The sequence below is a fragment of the Saccharomyces cerevisiae genome, chromosome XII (assembly GCF_000146045.2).
Source record: "Saccharomyces cerevisiae S288C chromosome XII, complete sequence".
NCBI lineage: Eukaryota > Fungi > Ascomycota > Saccharomycetes > Saccharomycetales > Saccharomycetaceae > Saccharomyces > Saccharomyces cerevisiae.
The window spans coordinates 434,494-450,000 of record NC_001144.5 but is presented as its reverse complement, the minus strand read 5'-3'; the positions used below and the strand labels follow the sequence as shown (position 1 = coordinate 450,000).

At 37.3% G+C, this 15,507-nt stretch overlaps 7 protein-coding genes and 1 non-coding gene across 8 annotated transcripts, besides 1 other annotated feature; 6 read left to right on the top strand and 2 right to left on the bottom strand.

The window, feature by feature from the left end:
* Nucleotides 1-972: 972 nt before the first annotated feature.
* Nucleotides 973-1,159: a long terminal repeat (Ty1 LTR).
* A 120-nt stretch (nt 1,160-1,279) lies between these two features.
* YNCL0009C lies at nt 1,280-1,351 on the top strand. The gene has a single exon. It is a non-coding gene; the product is annotated as a tRNA-Gln (tRNA).
* A 335-nt stretch (nt 1,352-1,686) lies between these two features.
* Nucleotides 1,687-2,019, top strand: RNH203 (Rnh203p; the record flags this gene model as incomplete). Its single annotated transcript, NM_001182041.1, has 1 exon — nt 1,687-2,019. One exon carries the CDS (start codon nt 1,687-1,689, stop codon nt 2,017-2,019), a length of 333 nt encoding a protein of 110 aa, NP_013255.1.
* A 406-nt stretch (nt 2,020-2,425) lies between these two features.
* On the top strand, nt 2,426-4,477 carry ACS2 (acetate--CoA ligase ACS2; the record flags this gene model as incomplete). The annotated part of the gene is made up of 1 exon (NM_001182040.1): nt 2,426-4,477. One exon carries the CDS (start codon nt 2,426-2,428, stop codon nt 4,475-4,477), a length of 2,052 nt encoding a protein of 683 aa, NP_013254.1.
* Nucleotides 4,478-5,312: 835 nt separating this feature from the next.
* YLR152C (uncharacterized protein) lies at nt 5,313-7,043 on the top strand (the record flags this gene model as incomplete). Its single annotated transcript, NM_001182039.1, has 1 exon — nt 5,313-7,043. The coding sequence occupies one exon, from the start codon at nt 5,313-5,315 to the stop codon at nt 7,041-7,043; it is 1,731 nt and encodes a 576-aa protein (NP_013253.1).
* A 220-nt stretch (nt 7,044-7,263) lies between these two features.
* Nucleotides 7,264-8,286, top strand: PCD1 (8-oxo-dGTP diphosphatase; the record flags this gene model as incomplete). The annotated part of the gene is made up of 1 exon (NM_001182038.1): nt 7,264-8,286. The coding sequence occupies one exon, from the start codon at nt 7,264-7,266 to the stop codon at nt 8,284-8,286; it is 1,023 nt and encodes a 340-aa protein (NP_013252.1).
* A 426-nt stretch (nt 8,287-8,712) lies between these two features.
* Nucleotides 8,713-9,534, bottom strand: STM1 (Stm1p; the record flags this gene model as incomplete). The annotated part of the gene is made up of 1 exon (NM_001182037.1): nt 8,713-9,534. One exon carries the CDS (start codon nt 9,532-9,534, stop codon nt 8,713-8,715), a length of 822 nt encoding a protein of 273 aa, NP_013251.1.
* Nucleotides 9,535-10,177: 643 nt separating this feature from the next.
* GID11 (Gid11p) lies at nt 10,178-12,370 on the top strand (the record flags this gene model as incomplete). Its single annotated transcript, NM_001182036.1, has 1 exon — nt 10,178-12,370. The coding sequence occupies one exon, from the start codon at nt 10,178-10,180 to the stop codon at nt 12,368-12,370; it is 2,193 nt and encodes a 730-aa protein (NP_013250.1).
* Nucleotides 12,371-12,603: 233 nt separating this feature from the next.
* On the bottom strand, nt 12,604-15,360 carry PEP3 (tethering complex subunit PEP3; the record flags this gene model as incomplete). Its single annotated transcript, NM_001182035.1, has 1 exon — nt 12,604-15,360. The coding sequence occupies one exon, from the start codon at nt 15,358-15,360 to the stop codon at nt 12,604-12,606; it is 2,757 nt and encodes a 918-aa protein (NP_013249.1).
* Nucleotides 15,361-15,507: the final 147 nt, after the last annotated feature.

Below are 15,507 nucleotides of genomic sequence, written 5' to 3'. Positions count from 1 at the left end.
ATTTTAGTCTTCACATAGGTTGGAATAGAAAGTACATAGAAAAAAAAAAAGACACGAAGTAAAGATTGAACAATCGTTACCATGATGTAGACGAGGAAAGAAGTTTACAGCTGTATATTTGACTTTTTTAGTAGATTTGTAGAGCTTTTCCCGGCATCCCAGTCGCCGCTTAGCCATCGAAGGGTAAGAGTGACATCATAATTAGGGGTTCTGATACTTACATAACCTGATTCAATGCGCGGCTCATATTCATCACCGTAGTCATTTCTTTTCATTTATTGGTGTTAAAAACTTACCGGAAACAAATTTAAAGGGAGACTATATATATATATCGGGAAAGTATTTTTTAAACAAGCGATAAAAATCATTCGGATATAACGGATATAAGAGCAGGAAAAAAAAAAAAGCAGGAGGCACCTAATTCTGACAACACCGATACCTTTAATTGTGCCAGCTTTATCGGTTTGCTATGGCGCTCTCAAAATTCAGGGGTAGGAGAGTTATCGCGCAGATTAAGGACATAGCGGGCTCTGCAGGATTATGTGGTGAATCAATACAAGGTGACTAAGATTGTTATGTAGTGACTATGGATACTGCATCACCAAAAGGACCGCCGCATGATTTACCATAATTATTTCTCCCTTCATTTACATGTAATCGTTGGAACAAGAACCGATTATTGACTAATGCACAACATCCAAGTATGATTTACAGTCCAAGAAAATGGCATAAGTTTAGGATACCCTCAGAAATTCTATCAGAAGATAATTTGCAACGATTGCTGGTGTAATAAAAAAGAAATAATAAGTATAAAAATACTAGAATATTAGTATCGTATGTAGTATTATGGATTCCTATTGAGAATTTGGTAAATAATTGCACCATTCGATAGAGCTATAATATTTATTATACTTACACCAGAAGTTCTCTTCGAAGATGTAAGAATACGCGAAGGGGAATCGCTACTCTAGGAAATAATGTTATGATTATTTCTCTTTTCGTTTTATATGTTTCATTATCCTATTACACTATCAATCCTTGCATTTCAGCTTCGATGACAGTTTCTCATACCTTATGCCATCATCTTAACACCGTATATGATAATATATTGGTAGTGTGACTACTAGTTGATAGACGATAGTGGACTCTTATTCCTACAAAATATTATTTAGACAATTGTCTGCCAGGTTGTATAGACATTGCGCATCAGATCTACTCAAATATGAAAAAAAGAAGAGAACGTCAACAATTTTAATCGTTCGTATCATCAAGAAGTTCCGGTCCTATAGTGTAGTGGTTATCACTTTCGGTTTTGATCCGGACAACCCCGGTTCGAATCCGGGTAGGACCTTCTTTTTTGCGAATGACGTATGCTGCTTTTTGTGCCTACAGTTTTTTTTTTATTTGGCTAGCCCATTGCTTTGATCGATATTTCCTGTGAGAAGTTTAAATCCACTAAGGTTTTTCATTGTTGCTGCAGATGTGTTTTTCCATTCATCCTGAAATATGCACTGCTATTCCGCATTCCATTCCCCTAGTCTTTTTTAGTTCTTTCCGTTCGACCTTCATCGAAAAATGACAAAACGCGTTAGGAACAACAACCAATTGCAAACAAGCAGTGAAACAAAACCATCAAGGCCCGAAAATACAAGTGTGTACTAATACAGTAAGTAGGTCAAATACGCAATGACCAAAGATGCCGTGAATCTAGATGCTTACACCGTGAGCTTCATGCCTTTCTATACCGAGTATCAAGGACCAACCGAAGAGTTTAAGGATTACAAATTCGAAGATACTATTTACTTTCGTGGCAAGGAACTGAAGAGGGAAAAGTCTGCGACGCCTTCCAGTAGCGATAACACAACTAGTAATACCTTCAGTAATGGCGCCATCCTCTCGGGAAACACAATAACTGGCAAGATAGTTTCAGTGAATAATTACGAAAGAGAGGGCACTGATCGCAACGAATTGGCGCGATTGCAAGAATTGATCTCCCTCATCGATGTCATAAATCAGTAAATATAAACATTAAATACATTACACGTAGCCACCCGCTGTATAGCATAAAACTAACTTAAAATTATTCATATGCGTTTCCCGGGGCCGAAGCGTTATTGCCGATATTCGGTAGCCGATTCCGCTGGCTTTTTTTTTTTGAACGAGGCAAAAAAGTTTCGTGACTGAACTTCTTCGTCACTGGTTTTGTTGATAATTTTTATCGTTTTTTACTTCGAGATTGAAAACAGTGTTCTGAATTTTAGCAACGATATCGCACCGCACGTTTAGCCTGATCAAACCTTATATATACCTCTACCTTAAAATATATATATATATAGTATTCGAATTCCGAATTGTGTGTCTCCGCGGTTAGTGATTGTTATACACAAACAGAATACAGGAAAGTAAATCAATACAATAATAAAATATGACAATCAAGGAACATAAAGTAGTTTATGAAGCTCACAACGTAAAGGCTCTTAAGGCTCCTCAACATTTTTACAACAGCCAACCCGGCAAGGGTTACGTTACTGATATGCAACATTATCAAGAAATGTATCAACAATCTATCAATGAGCCAGAAAAATTCTTTGATAAGATGGCTAAGGAATACTTGCATTGGGATGCTCCATACACCAAAGTTCAATCTGGTTCATTGAACAATGGTGATGTTGCATGGTTTTTGAACGGTAAATTGAATGCATCATACAATTGTGTTGACAGACATGCCTTTGCTAATCCCGACAAGCCAGCTTTGATCTATGAAGCTGATGACGAATCCGACAACAAAATCATCACATTTGGTGAATTACTCAGAAAAGTTTCCCAAATCGCTGGTGTCTTAAAAAGCTGGGGCGTTAAGAAAGGTGACACAGTGGCTATCTATTTGCCAATGATTCCAGAAGCGGTCATTGCTATGTTGGCTGTGGCTCGTATTGGTGCTATTCACTCTGTTGTCTTTGCTGGGTTCTCCGCTGGTTCGTTGAAAGATCGTGTCGTTGACGCTAATTCTAAAGTGGTCATCACTTGTGATGAAGGTAAAAGAGGTGGTAAGACCATCAACACTAAAAAAATTGTTGACGAAGGTTTGAACGGAGTCGATTTGGTTTCCCGTATCTTGGTTTTCCAAAGAACTGGTACTGAAGGTATTCCAATGAAGGCCGGTAGAGATTACTGGTGGCATGAGGAGGCCGCTAAGCAGAGAACTTACCTACCTCCTGTTTCATGTGACGCTGAAGATCCTCTATTTTTATTATACACTTCCGGTTCCACTGGTTCTCCAAAGGGTGTCGTTCACACTACAGGTGGTTATTTATTAGGTGCCGCTTTAACAACTAGATACGTTTTTGATATTCACCCAGAAGATGTTCTCTTCACTGCCGGTGACGTCGGCTGGATCACGGGTCACACCTATGCTCTATATGGTCCATTAACCTTGGGTACCGCCTCAATAATTTTCGAATCCACTCCTGCCTACCCAGATTATGGTAGATATTGGAGAATTATCCAACGTCACAAGGCTACCCATTTCTATGTGGCTCCAACTGCTTTAAGATTAATCAAACGTGTAGGTGAAGCCGAAATTGCCAAATATGACACTTCCTCATTACGTGTCTTGGGTTCCGTCGGTGAACCAATCTCTCCAGACTTATGGGAATGGTATCATGAAAAAGTGGGTAACAAAAACTGTGTCATTTGTGACACTATGTGGCAAACAGAGTCTGGTTCTCATTTAATTGCTCCTTTGGCAGGTGCTGTCCCAACAAAACCTGGTTCTGCTACCGTGCCATTCTTTGGTATTAACGCTTGTATCATTGACCCTGTTACAGGTGTGGAATTAGAAGGTAATGATGTCGAAGGTGTCCTTGCCGTTAAATCACCATGGCCATCAATGGCTAGATCTGTTTGGAACCACCACGACCGTTACATGGATACTTACTTGAAACCTTATCCTGGTCACTATTTCACAGGTGATGGTGCTGGTAGAGATCATGATGGTTACTACTGGATCAGGGGTAGAGTTGACGACGTTGTAAATGTTTCCGGTCATAGATTATCCACATCAGAAATTGAAGCATCTATCTCAAATCACGAAAACGTCTCGGAAGCTGCTGTTGTCGGTATTCCAGATGAATTGACCGGTCAAACCGTCGTTGCATATGTTTCCCTAAAAGATGGTTATCTACAAAACAACGCTACTGAAGGTGATGCAGAACACATCACACCAGATAATTTACGTAGAGAATTGATCTTACAAGTTAGGGGTGAGATTGGTCCTTTCGCCTCACCAAAAACCATTATTCTAGTTAGAGATCTACCAAGAACAAGGTCAGGAAAGATTATGAGAAGAGTTCTAAGAAAGGTTGCTTCTAACGAAGCCGAACAGCTAGGTGACCTAACTACTTTGGCCAACCCAGAAGTTGTACCTGCCATCATTTCTGCTGTAGAGAACCAATTTTTCTCTCAAAAAAAGAAATAACTTAAATGAGAAAAATTTCGTAATGAGATAAAATTTCGCTCCTTTTCTGTTTTCTATTTTCTATTTTCCCAACTTTTGCTCTATTCAGTTATAAATTACTATTTATCCATCAGTTAAAAAACAAGATCTTTTACTGGTCAGCTAGGAAAGCGAAAATACAAAGACTTTATGCACTTAGTGATATATATGTATAGATATATCCATTTTTACGCACTTATCATATATCTTAGTTATCTAAATACAATCTAGTTATTCGTACACAATCGCCCCTGTTATCCCTATAGTGGGAATAAAGTAATGCACTGTGACGGGGTTCTTCGCCCGGGATAGGGTAAAAGGATATTGCCGTTTCAAGAAACTTCGGGGATAATCGAATAAGATACCGAGAAAGCTATTGTTCGTTGTGCACGTAGGATGTATATTGAACAAGCATGACCAGAATCTGATGCATTACGAGAAGGTTACGGGATGATATCAGACCTCCGAAGTCCATGTTGCAAAATGTGCCGACTTTCCGCGGCGCTATTTGGCACAAATTTCAGGAGAAACATCACTGTCGGTGTTATAGAATTCCATCTATATTGTTTTCCCCGTAGGCATACGTCGAGGAACTACTATATCTTTTTTCACCTTTTGTATATCTGTATTTTTGGGTCAATGTCTGGTACATAAGGTGAGTCATATTTACATCAAAGTGTGTAACGTATAAGAGGTAAAACAAGTTACAGTACTCATATAGTATTTCTTCTATCGGTAATTCTACATGTGTCTGATCAAGGTCTATCATTTTTATATGGTGGAAACGATTTTCTAGTACTACAATAAATGAACCAAGATGTCCCTTTCTCTGGGTGCCGCTATTTACATTGCATTAAAACCTATATTTAAAATTTACACCATTATGCTTGTTGGCTATTTGGTAGCTAAGTTCGATATTGTTTCCATGGAAAATGCGAAAGGTATATCAAATATGGTTGTTAACGCTATTTTGCCTTGTTTGACCTTCAACAAAATTGTGTCCAATATTTCATGGAGGGATATAAAGGAGATTGGAGTGATAATACTTTCAGCTTTTATCTTGTTTGTTTTAGGTGCCACGGGCGCCTTATTTACTACATTTGCTACGACTGTGCCCAAAAAATTCTTCTGGGGGCTCATATTTGCGGGTTTCTTTCCAAATATATCAGATTTACCTATTGCCTATATTCAGAGCATGGGTAACGGCTCCATTTTTACTGCTGAAGAAGCTGATAAAGGTGTTGCTTATTCCTGCATTTTTTTATTTATTCAAAGTTTCCTAATGATGAATTTTGGAATGTGGAGAGTGGTCGGACTTGATTTTAGAGATACAAAAGAACCAGATAGTGAGAATATTACTCCGTCAGTAAGTCCCGCTATCGACGATCGCAAACTTACTGAAATAACAAAGTTACCTAATATCACACGTCCTACAAATGCCTATCAATCGGAAGATGCGAGAAGTAATAGCGATTTGTCTTGTAACTCTATTACTACAAATGAAATGACACCGCAGGCATTCTACGAAGGTTTTACTGGCTACATCAAACCCTATAAAGAATCAAATGGTGCATCCCATAAATTTGAAAGTGACCTTCCGCATGCTGAAATATATAGGGTTTCCTCGACTTATTCAAGCCCAGGCGCATTGGAGTTCTCGCGAATAGATGGCAGTTCCCTCTCATATAGTCGTATATCAAAAAATAGCGATGGCAGAAGTTATAGAAGAAAAAGGAAAGCGGATATGAATGAGTTGATTTCCAAATACAGTGCCGCCGAAAAAATAAGGCAAGGTGAATTAGATTTATCAAGACCACTATCCTTGACTGAAGAAGTTGGAAGCAGGAACGCAAGTATTGGTAATGTGCACACTGGTTATACCGATGAAAGTTCCATCGAAGAAGAAAATTGCACTAATATGGCCACCGACGGGAGGGGTAGCCTCTCCTTCTTTATAGAGAGACACAATCTCAAATGGTTGCAGTACTTTATTATAAATTGCCTCAGGCCAGCATCTCTGGGGGCAATACTAGGAATAATATGTGCATTAATTCCCTGGGTTAAAGCATGCTTCGTAACGACATATGTTCACGTTCATAAGGCGCCTGATGGAGAACCTGTTCTGAATTTTTTAATGGATTTTACAGAGTATATTGGAAATGCATGTGTTCCATTGGGGCTTCTATTACTTGGCGGAACGTTGGCAAGATTAGAAATTAAGTCATTGCCACCTGGATTTATTAAATCCGCCTTATTGATGACATGCTTTCGATTAATTGTCATTCCTATTATTGGCGTCCTATGGGTAAATAAACTATATTCGATCGATTGGCTGGATACGGGCATAGGAAAATTTGACATGATATTAACGTGGTCCATGCCGAGTGCTACTGCTCAAGTATATTTCACAGCATTTTATACGCCAGCATGTGGTGATCACATTCAAATGAACTGTTTGTCCGTCTTATTTGTCATGCAGTATGCGATTCTTTTCATCACTGTGGCGTTTGTTGTTACATATACCTTAAAGGTCGATTTAAAAGTTTGATTATATCCCTAGGCGAATAGGTATATACAAGAGTAGCTTATTATCAACTTATATATTCTGTTTTTTCAAAAGTAGCGATGAATTCCAATCGCGTATTTATTCGTTGTATTTATTTTTTGGGGTAGGGTTGTGGGGGGGGATCCGCGTAAGTATATTTATAACAATTCAATAATAATATTGTAGATTTGAAGAGAATCACACATGTAACAGAAAAGCTGTAATGATATTAAGTCAGAGGAGGATGCTGAGTTCAAAGCAACTAATAGAGAACTTGATAAGATACAAATTTCATAAAACACCATATACTCGGAGCTCAATATGGCCTTTCAAAAGAAATTCGGCGGTAATAATACTATTATTCATTGGAATGAAAGGCGAACTACGAGTGCTTTTAACTAAACGTTCAAGAACATTGAGAAGCTTCTCAGGTGATGTTTCATTTCCTGGAGGTAAAGCTGATTATTTTCAAGAAACCTTTGAAAGCGTAGCCAGAAGAGAAGCTGAAGAGGAGATTGGGTTACCGCATGATCCTGAGGTCTTGCATAAGGAGTTCGGAATGAAATTAGACAATTTGGTCATGGATATGCCATGCTATTTATCAAGAACATTTTTAAGTGTTAAGCCAATGGTCTGTTTTCTTTACAAAGATAAATTAGAAAAACATGAGGATAAATACAAAGTTCCCTTAGATATCCGTAAGTTTTTTGGTAAGCTGAACCCTGGAGAAACATCTTCTTTGTTTTCTGTACCACTCAATGACTTAGTTATACATCTTCTTCCTGAAGCCGATGAGGATGTTAAGAGTTATCAAGCAGAATATTTTGAGCGGAAGGAGTATAAGCTTAATTGGGGTGGAATAAAATGGTTGATTATGCATTATCATTTTCACGTAGCAAATAATAACGAAATGCCATGGTTGCAAACCATAGAGGATTTATCAAGTTCAGACGAAGACGGTGTTGATGGAGGTATTTTCAGATTCAGGGATTTGTGGGGACTCACATGTAAAATATTATTCGACGTTTCATGTATAGCTAATGGACTAATGGACGAAAAGTTAAAAGGAGAACTAGGGCACGAAGATTTGATAGTTGGACTACATGACTATGGTAATCAGATGCAACCGAACGGAAGAAGTGAATGGGAGATAGGAATGATCAACGGCGACAGAAACTTAAAATATAGCGATGTGATACCTGAATACTACATGAAGCACCTGCTGGAGTGCCGCTCGCTTTGGTAAAAAAAACTGTGGTATAATGCGTTGCCTAACAATACTCTCAAGAGATAATCAAGATGAGAGAAAAAGAATCATACTGGATGTCCTTAATCGATAACAAAAAGTTTTTAATGAAGAATGACTAATGATGAAATTGTTATACAAATACAAACAAACTACACGCTTGCACATCTCAGAAGTGAAAAAAAAAAAAAGAAAATTGAAAAGTAAATTAAAAGTCATTTATTTTTTATTGCTTAAATAAAACAAAATGATATGTCATATTCTCGATTGGATGTCAACCCAATTTTATTCTTTGGTTTGCCAGCATGATCATCTTCACTTGCAAATTATATAGTAAATAACCAATTAAAATAATAATAGTAATAGAAACAGAAAGTAGAACACTGTTATTGGATTCTTTCAGTTGGAATTATTCATATATAAGGCTTAAGCCAAAGATGGCAAGTTAGAAACGTCAATGTTACGGTTCTTTTGAACGGTGTTAGCAGAGTTAGTAGCGTTAGCAGTGTTGTTACCCTTTCTAGCGCCTCTACCACCACGACGGTTGTTGAAGTTGTTTCTGCTGTTGTTGTTTCTGTCACCGAAGTTCTTTCTAGTGTTAGATTCAACAAAAGTGGCATCAAATTCCAAGTACTCCTTGGTCTTCAATTGCTTAGATTTGACGTTCTTGACCTTGGTTGCTGGAACGTAAGCTTCCTTTTCAGCAGTTTCAATTCTTTCAGCGTCTAATTCAACCTTCTTAGCTTCTGGGACCTTGTTGAACTGGTTGTTAGCTTGTTGGTTCAAGTAGTCTTGCAAAGACAATTGAGCGGTCTTTGGCTTACCAGCGTCTTCAGCTTCTGCAGCGTCTTCAGCAATTTCAGCAGCAGCATCGGCTTGAGCTTCCTTTTCAGCACTCAATTCCTTCTTGTCATCACCCCAACCTTGGTTAACCTTCTTCTTGGTGTCAGTCTTACCAGTTCTAGAGTGGCGGTCAGTGGCCCTTCTGGTGTTGGACTTCTTGGTGGTGGCAGAGTCAGTGACATCCTTTGATCTGTTGTTTCTTCTACCAGCGGTCTTGTCTCTGATAGCACCCTCGTTACCAGAAGGTCTTGGTCTGTTCTTTCTAGCCTTGGATGGGTCAGCGGATGGAGGTGGGACGTCAGCCTTCTTGGAGGAAGTGTTGCTCTTGACGATTTCCTTTGGTGGCAAAACGACAACGTCAGCGTCTTCGACGTCGTTACCTAACAAATCAAATGGGTTGGACATTGAGAATAAAATGTGTATGCTTTCTTGGTTTATTTCTACTTCACCTCTAAAAGAATACTGTGGGGGGAAGAGAAATTTGCAAAGAAATAACTTCTAATTTAAAACTACGAAGCAGAAAAAAAAATCTTCCACAATAAACCAAGTATACAACTAAAACAAGCGAAGGAAGGAAGAAGAACAAAGGGGATATCGACTCAAAATCAAATATTACAAGGAAAATACCATATAATTTCTCTACTCAGTTAGGGCTTCCTCTACGCAACGATGATATCAAAATTGAAAAAAAAATTTCTTTTTGCGTTGGTGCGAACTTTTGGGAACACTTTCCATTCCAATAATTTCACTTTCCTTTATCTTTCTAAACGGTGATGTTACCCGTCTAAATAACAACATGGTAGCGCCATATGTTATACGGCTACAACTTTGTGTCACGTGACATTGAACGGCTTTAAAGCGGAGTATGATCTCTTTTCTGAGGCAATAAGGGGTGATGATCAGAAAGTGAGGAGGAGGAGACTCTGGATTAAAAGCCTATTACAACTTTATTCTAGTACAAAACTTTTGCTGATTAAGCAACGACAAGTAAGATCGAATAAAGTGGTAGAAAAACAGCAATAAGTTACAAAAGTATACGTGTTAAAGAATGACCATTGATGGCACGGGGCAATCTAAGGAGGCGCTGCAAGATGAACGGTTAAATACTGGCTCTGATAAGGTTTACCAAAACTATATGATGCCTGCTTTAGAACTCTACGATGCCAAGGTCTCCATAAACCATTGGCAGTTGCGGGATTGTATCAAACCAGGCTCCATGAACCAGAGTAAACTGTATTATATTTACGATCATTCGATAAGAGTACTAGATACGGATTCTTCCGTATTGAGGTCTCCAGTAAGGCGACATAATTCTATTCAACCGAGTAACAGTGGTAAAAACTCTACTGAAAAAACGTCTACAAAAGGTTCTAGGACAACGGGCTCGTATATCTCCAAAAATTTACATGTTCCTTCCGAGAAACTGGTAGAGTTCAACTTTAAGCCGAGATGTTTCACGGAATTAAATGGGTTGACTGTTTGTGGTGGTCTAATCGGTTCTGATGATAAGGGATTCCCTTCTAATTGGAACCGTTTAGCTCAAGATGCAAATATTTCGTTGCCGCCACCTTCCCAACCGATTAATATTTCCAAAAATATTAGTTTCCCTATAAATTCACATTATTCAAATCCTAATATCTGGAAGGGCATCGTGGAGTTTTATAATCAAGAAACGGACACAATGATGACTTTTACGTTGGGCCAGTTCATCAATAATTGTGTCACACTTTATGACAGGGCCAGTATGCAGTTTGATCTTTTTGCATGCAACAATGATGGTCATCTTTACCAATGCGATGTAAGTAATAGAGATGTAACACTAGTGAAGCGTTATGCGGATTTAAAATTTCCTTTGAATAACGCTTCTTTGTCACATGATGGTCAAACGATGGTAGTGTCTGGCGATTCTAATAAATTTGCTGTTTACAATCAAAATGAATTAACCAACCAATTCTCCTTACATTACGATAATCATCCTTCCTGGGGTAGTTCTGTCAATCGTGTTAGACGGATACCACGGTTTGCGTTACCTGATGAATCAGAATATATCGAAAACATATATGAAGCTCCAAATTCAGACCATGGGTTTTATAACTCTTTTTCCGAAAACGACTTGCAATTTGCGACGGTATTTCAAAATGGTACTTGCGCAATTTATGATATCAGAAACATGGCTACTCCCATGGCAGAAATTAGTTCGACTAGACCACATTCCCACAACGGTGCATTTAGAGTCTGTAGGTTCAGTTATGGCCTAGATGATTTATTATTCATTTCTGAACATCAGGGCAGAGTACACGTTGTAGATACAAGAAACTACGTTAACCACCAAGTTATTGTTATTCCTGATAAAGTTAATATGGAATATATAAACGAACGGAAGCATAATACAAATCATAATTTCACCACAAATAATAACAACGAAAACGAAAGTAATGATAGCAAAAATGAATTACAAGGGGCGGATTATCGGTCTTTATCAAGAAGAAGATTTTCGCTGCCCTCTATGCCAAATGTAACCACAGAACCATGGATAACTATGGCTCAAAGAATCCCAAAAAAGTATTTGGAGCCGCAAATTCTACCTTTTCCGAAAGTTATGGATAAAATTAGTAACGAATCGGTTCTGTTTTCTACGAAAGGTAGTTCATCAAGTGACGTAGCTCATCCATACAAGAGACGATGTTCATTCAGGGTAAGGAGAGTATCGACTTCGGCACCAACCGCCGATTATTCTAATAACAATGTTAACGCAAGTCTTGGCACACCTGCTGCTGATTCTATCGCAACTTCGTCGTCAAATTCCGCACCTCAAAATTTAATTGACCCCTTAATACTTTCTCACCAGCAAGCTAGTAATGATGTTTTTGAAGATGATGAATATTATGAAGCTTACAATGATGTTCACTCAACGTATCGTGTTTCTTCAGACTATCATGGTGTTTCCGCAAGAGCTTTTGAAAGTTTTCTCAGACCACCTTCAACGCCAGACTTACCGTCAGATGATGACAATTTTGCTGCAAATAGTAGGAATAATAGAGGCACATCCAATTTTTTGAGAAGACCAGTGATTACAACTCAGGAAAGTAACGAATTCTCAGAAGAAAACAATATATCAGGTATCGATTGGGTTGAAGATAGGAATGGGAGCTCCTTGATTATTGGTACAGATTACGGAATTATGAGGTGGAATATTAACTCATGGGCAAGAAGAAGTTTCTCTAGTTATGACTTATGTTGAACTTCAGCCATACATATATTGTGATTTTAATTCACCCGTTTTATTACTCTTTGAAAATACAAGGTTTTTCCCCGATAATTTTACGTTTTATTCATTTTTGATACGCATTTTTTTTACTTCTTGGCTATTTAGGTAAGTAAATACTCGACACATATTTTAGTCAGATAATAGTAATGATATTTATCTTCCCTCTTTTAATTTCAGTGTTTCAGCCTGACTAAAAAAGAATACTACTATTCATTCCATTTGGCTAATTCTGTTTCATCAATAGATATTGGCTGATCAATTTTATTGATGTTGATATCACTGCACAATCCACATTTCTCTACAATGATATTTTCTAAATCATTCAAATTATGCTTACTTTTGGCCTTTAAGAAGTTTTCCGTCTTCTGCCTCAAGTTATAATCATTTGAGTTCAGTATTACCCTGATTATACAGTTCCAGTGAAAACAGTGGCCACAGGGGAAAACAATGAACTTTTTGATCTGTAGAAATTTACCACATTCATCACAAGACTTACCTGGCTCTAGTATCCTGTAAATCTCATTAAATTTAGAAATTTCTGTGTTTATTTCCACCTTCAAATTCTTGGAGTTTATTATGTCTTCTGAAATCTCATTCATTTTCATGTTGTGATTCTCTAAAAACTTGATCAGTTCTTCTTTCAAGTTAGCAATTGTAGTATACTCATTAAAAAATGGCAAAAGATCCTTAATCGTTAAAATTTCGTTGGAATCATTTAAAATCGTTCGAATTAATTGCTTTATATCTATGTCTTTCATTGAAAGTAATAAGTGTTTTGCAATTTTCAGCCATAATCTTTTCCTTAATTTATAATCCTCTATAAGAATCTCGTCATTCACAATTACCTTACAATCATCAATCAAGTTATTTTTCAATGCCAAGTCAATGGCATCCTCGAATAAGTTTAAACGTGTTAAAAGGAAAATCGAGGTCTTAGTTTTCTTGAATTTTAAAGACAACCGTAACTGGAAATTAAGATCATATTTGTTTTCGTTTGATTTCATGAATTTGATTATATCATTTTCTAGTATCATATCGTTTCTCGGATCAGTAATCATCATGTAAAGGATAGAATTGTACACTATTGGATTACACATTTTTGGGACTTCTCTAACGCACCATTTCAAATATGTCAGTGAGTAATTTTCAGGATATTCTGATATGTTAGTAATCAGTTTAGAATTATTTTGCCAATTTGTGAAAAATTTTAAAATTGTTGGAATTAACTTATTTGGATCCAAGTCTTTGATTTTCATCCACGTTGACACAGTAGCCTCTGGTGAATTCAATAAGAGAATCAAAGAGTACTTATAGACTAGGTCATGGTTATTTATTGTAAGCAGAATTTTCAAGGACTCATACCAATTTCCTTGGTCAATCCAAAATGATAATAAAAACTTCATATCGTTGATTAGACTAGCAAAAATCAATAATTCGTTTTGCCGGTTTTGTTTGGACATTATTTGATAAACGGTTTCATTATCAAGTTTTTCTAGATGGCTTTCCAAAAATTTCGTTAGTTCATTCGATTTCTCCTTGAGATTCAGGTTCCAGTTTAGCAAATTGTCTTCATCAGTAGAAGCTGGCTTAGTTGTGTTTATCTTTAATTCAATATCATTCAATTGTTTCATAAAATTCCAAATAATCCAACTCGACAAGACGACTTGAGTTGATTTCCAGGGAACGTTATCCAACTGTTTTATCAATATTACGTTCAAATCGTTGTAATCTTTTATTTGGAGAAAATTCAATGCGATTTCCCCAAAGTGTGACAAGTCCTTCATGCTTCCCAAAGTTTGAGCCGCGGAATGAAAATCTTTAGCAGTGTGGAAAAGGTACATTGCCTTTGAAAGTTTTACAGATTCTATTTCCCTCACCGTCAAGCCTTTCAACGATAGGGCCTTGTCAAATTTGTTATCCCGAACTAATAAATTCCATACCGAATTAGGCTCATTTTCGATAATAATTTCAAAGACGTTGATGTTTGAGAAACACCAAAACGTTTCTTTCACCGAATCTCTTACTAGGCCTAAAAATTTCTCATTACTATCAGTGTTGGAGCCAGTCAACTGGTGTCTCGGTATAGTTTCATGAAACACTACGTCGTTATTTAATTGACTCACCATTGTTACCGTATTTTTTCTCAAAAGCAGGATGTGGAAAGCAGTCAAAACTATATCCTTGATGAGGTGATCTTTATCATTCTGGTAGTCAGGCAGTTCGAAATTGAGTAGAACCTTCGACGAAGATAGGAATTTTCCAAAATTATTAGAAGCAGGATCTTTTTCCATTTGCTTTTCTTTTAAATCACCAAAGACAATTCCATTGGATGTGACCCAAGCAAAGAGTCCATTGTACGAATCGAATTTCTTTATCGCATGATGTTTTAACCTTTCAAATTGCTCAGATTCATCTGGTAATACTAAAGGAAATTTCATATTTGTCACGTCTCTCCAGTATAAAATGTTGTCTTTTATAGTTAATAGCAGAGAGCCCTCCCAATACGCAATGCCATCAATTCCACCAGAGAGTTTCTTGTTTTCATACCATAGCTTCGTGGTTATATCCTTTCCTGTCAATTCAACTCGGTACAACTTGGGCGTCTTCTTGATTCCCATCAGAAAGGTGGTTTCGTTGATCCAATGTAGCGAGCTGAGGTCGAGATTTTTTATTTTGTTCAATTGAGTGAATTCGCCATCCTTTAGCAACATATACCGGCCAAAGTTGGTTCGAATAAGAATGACACTACCCATTGGTGAAACATGAACATTCATTATAGTTTCTAGTTCCTTGCTTAATGGACAGTCAAAGTGATTGACGATGGCCGGATCTTGTAAATTTATTCTGTAAATTGTCCGTTGTGTCGTTACTATAAGTTGATCATTGGAGACTTTCAAATGCGTAAGTTCGGTATTCCCTGTGAGGAATTGTAACTGAACTTCCTCTATACGTGTTTTTATCATTATATCCCTATATTTCTCTTTTTACTTCTTGGTACCTTATAGTTTTTACTTTTCTAGGGATGGCAGCTTCTTATTTCTTTCGTTCTATAGATTTGATATTTTTGAAATCGTTAAAAAATTCTTATAAGAGCAATACGAAGAGAATCA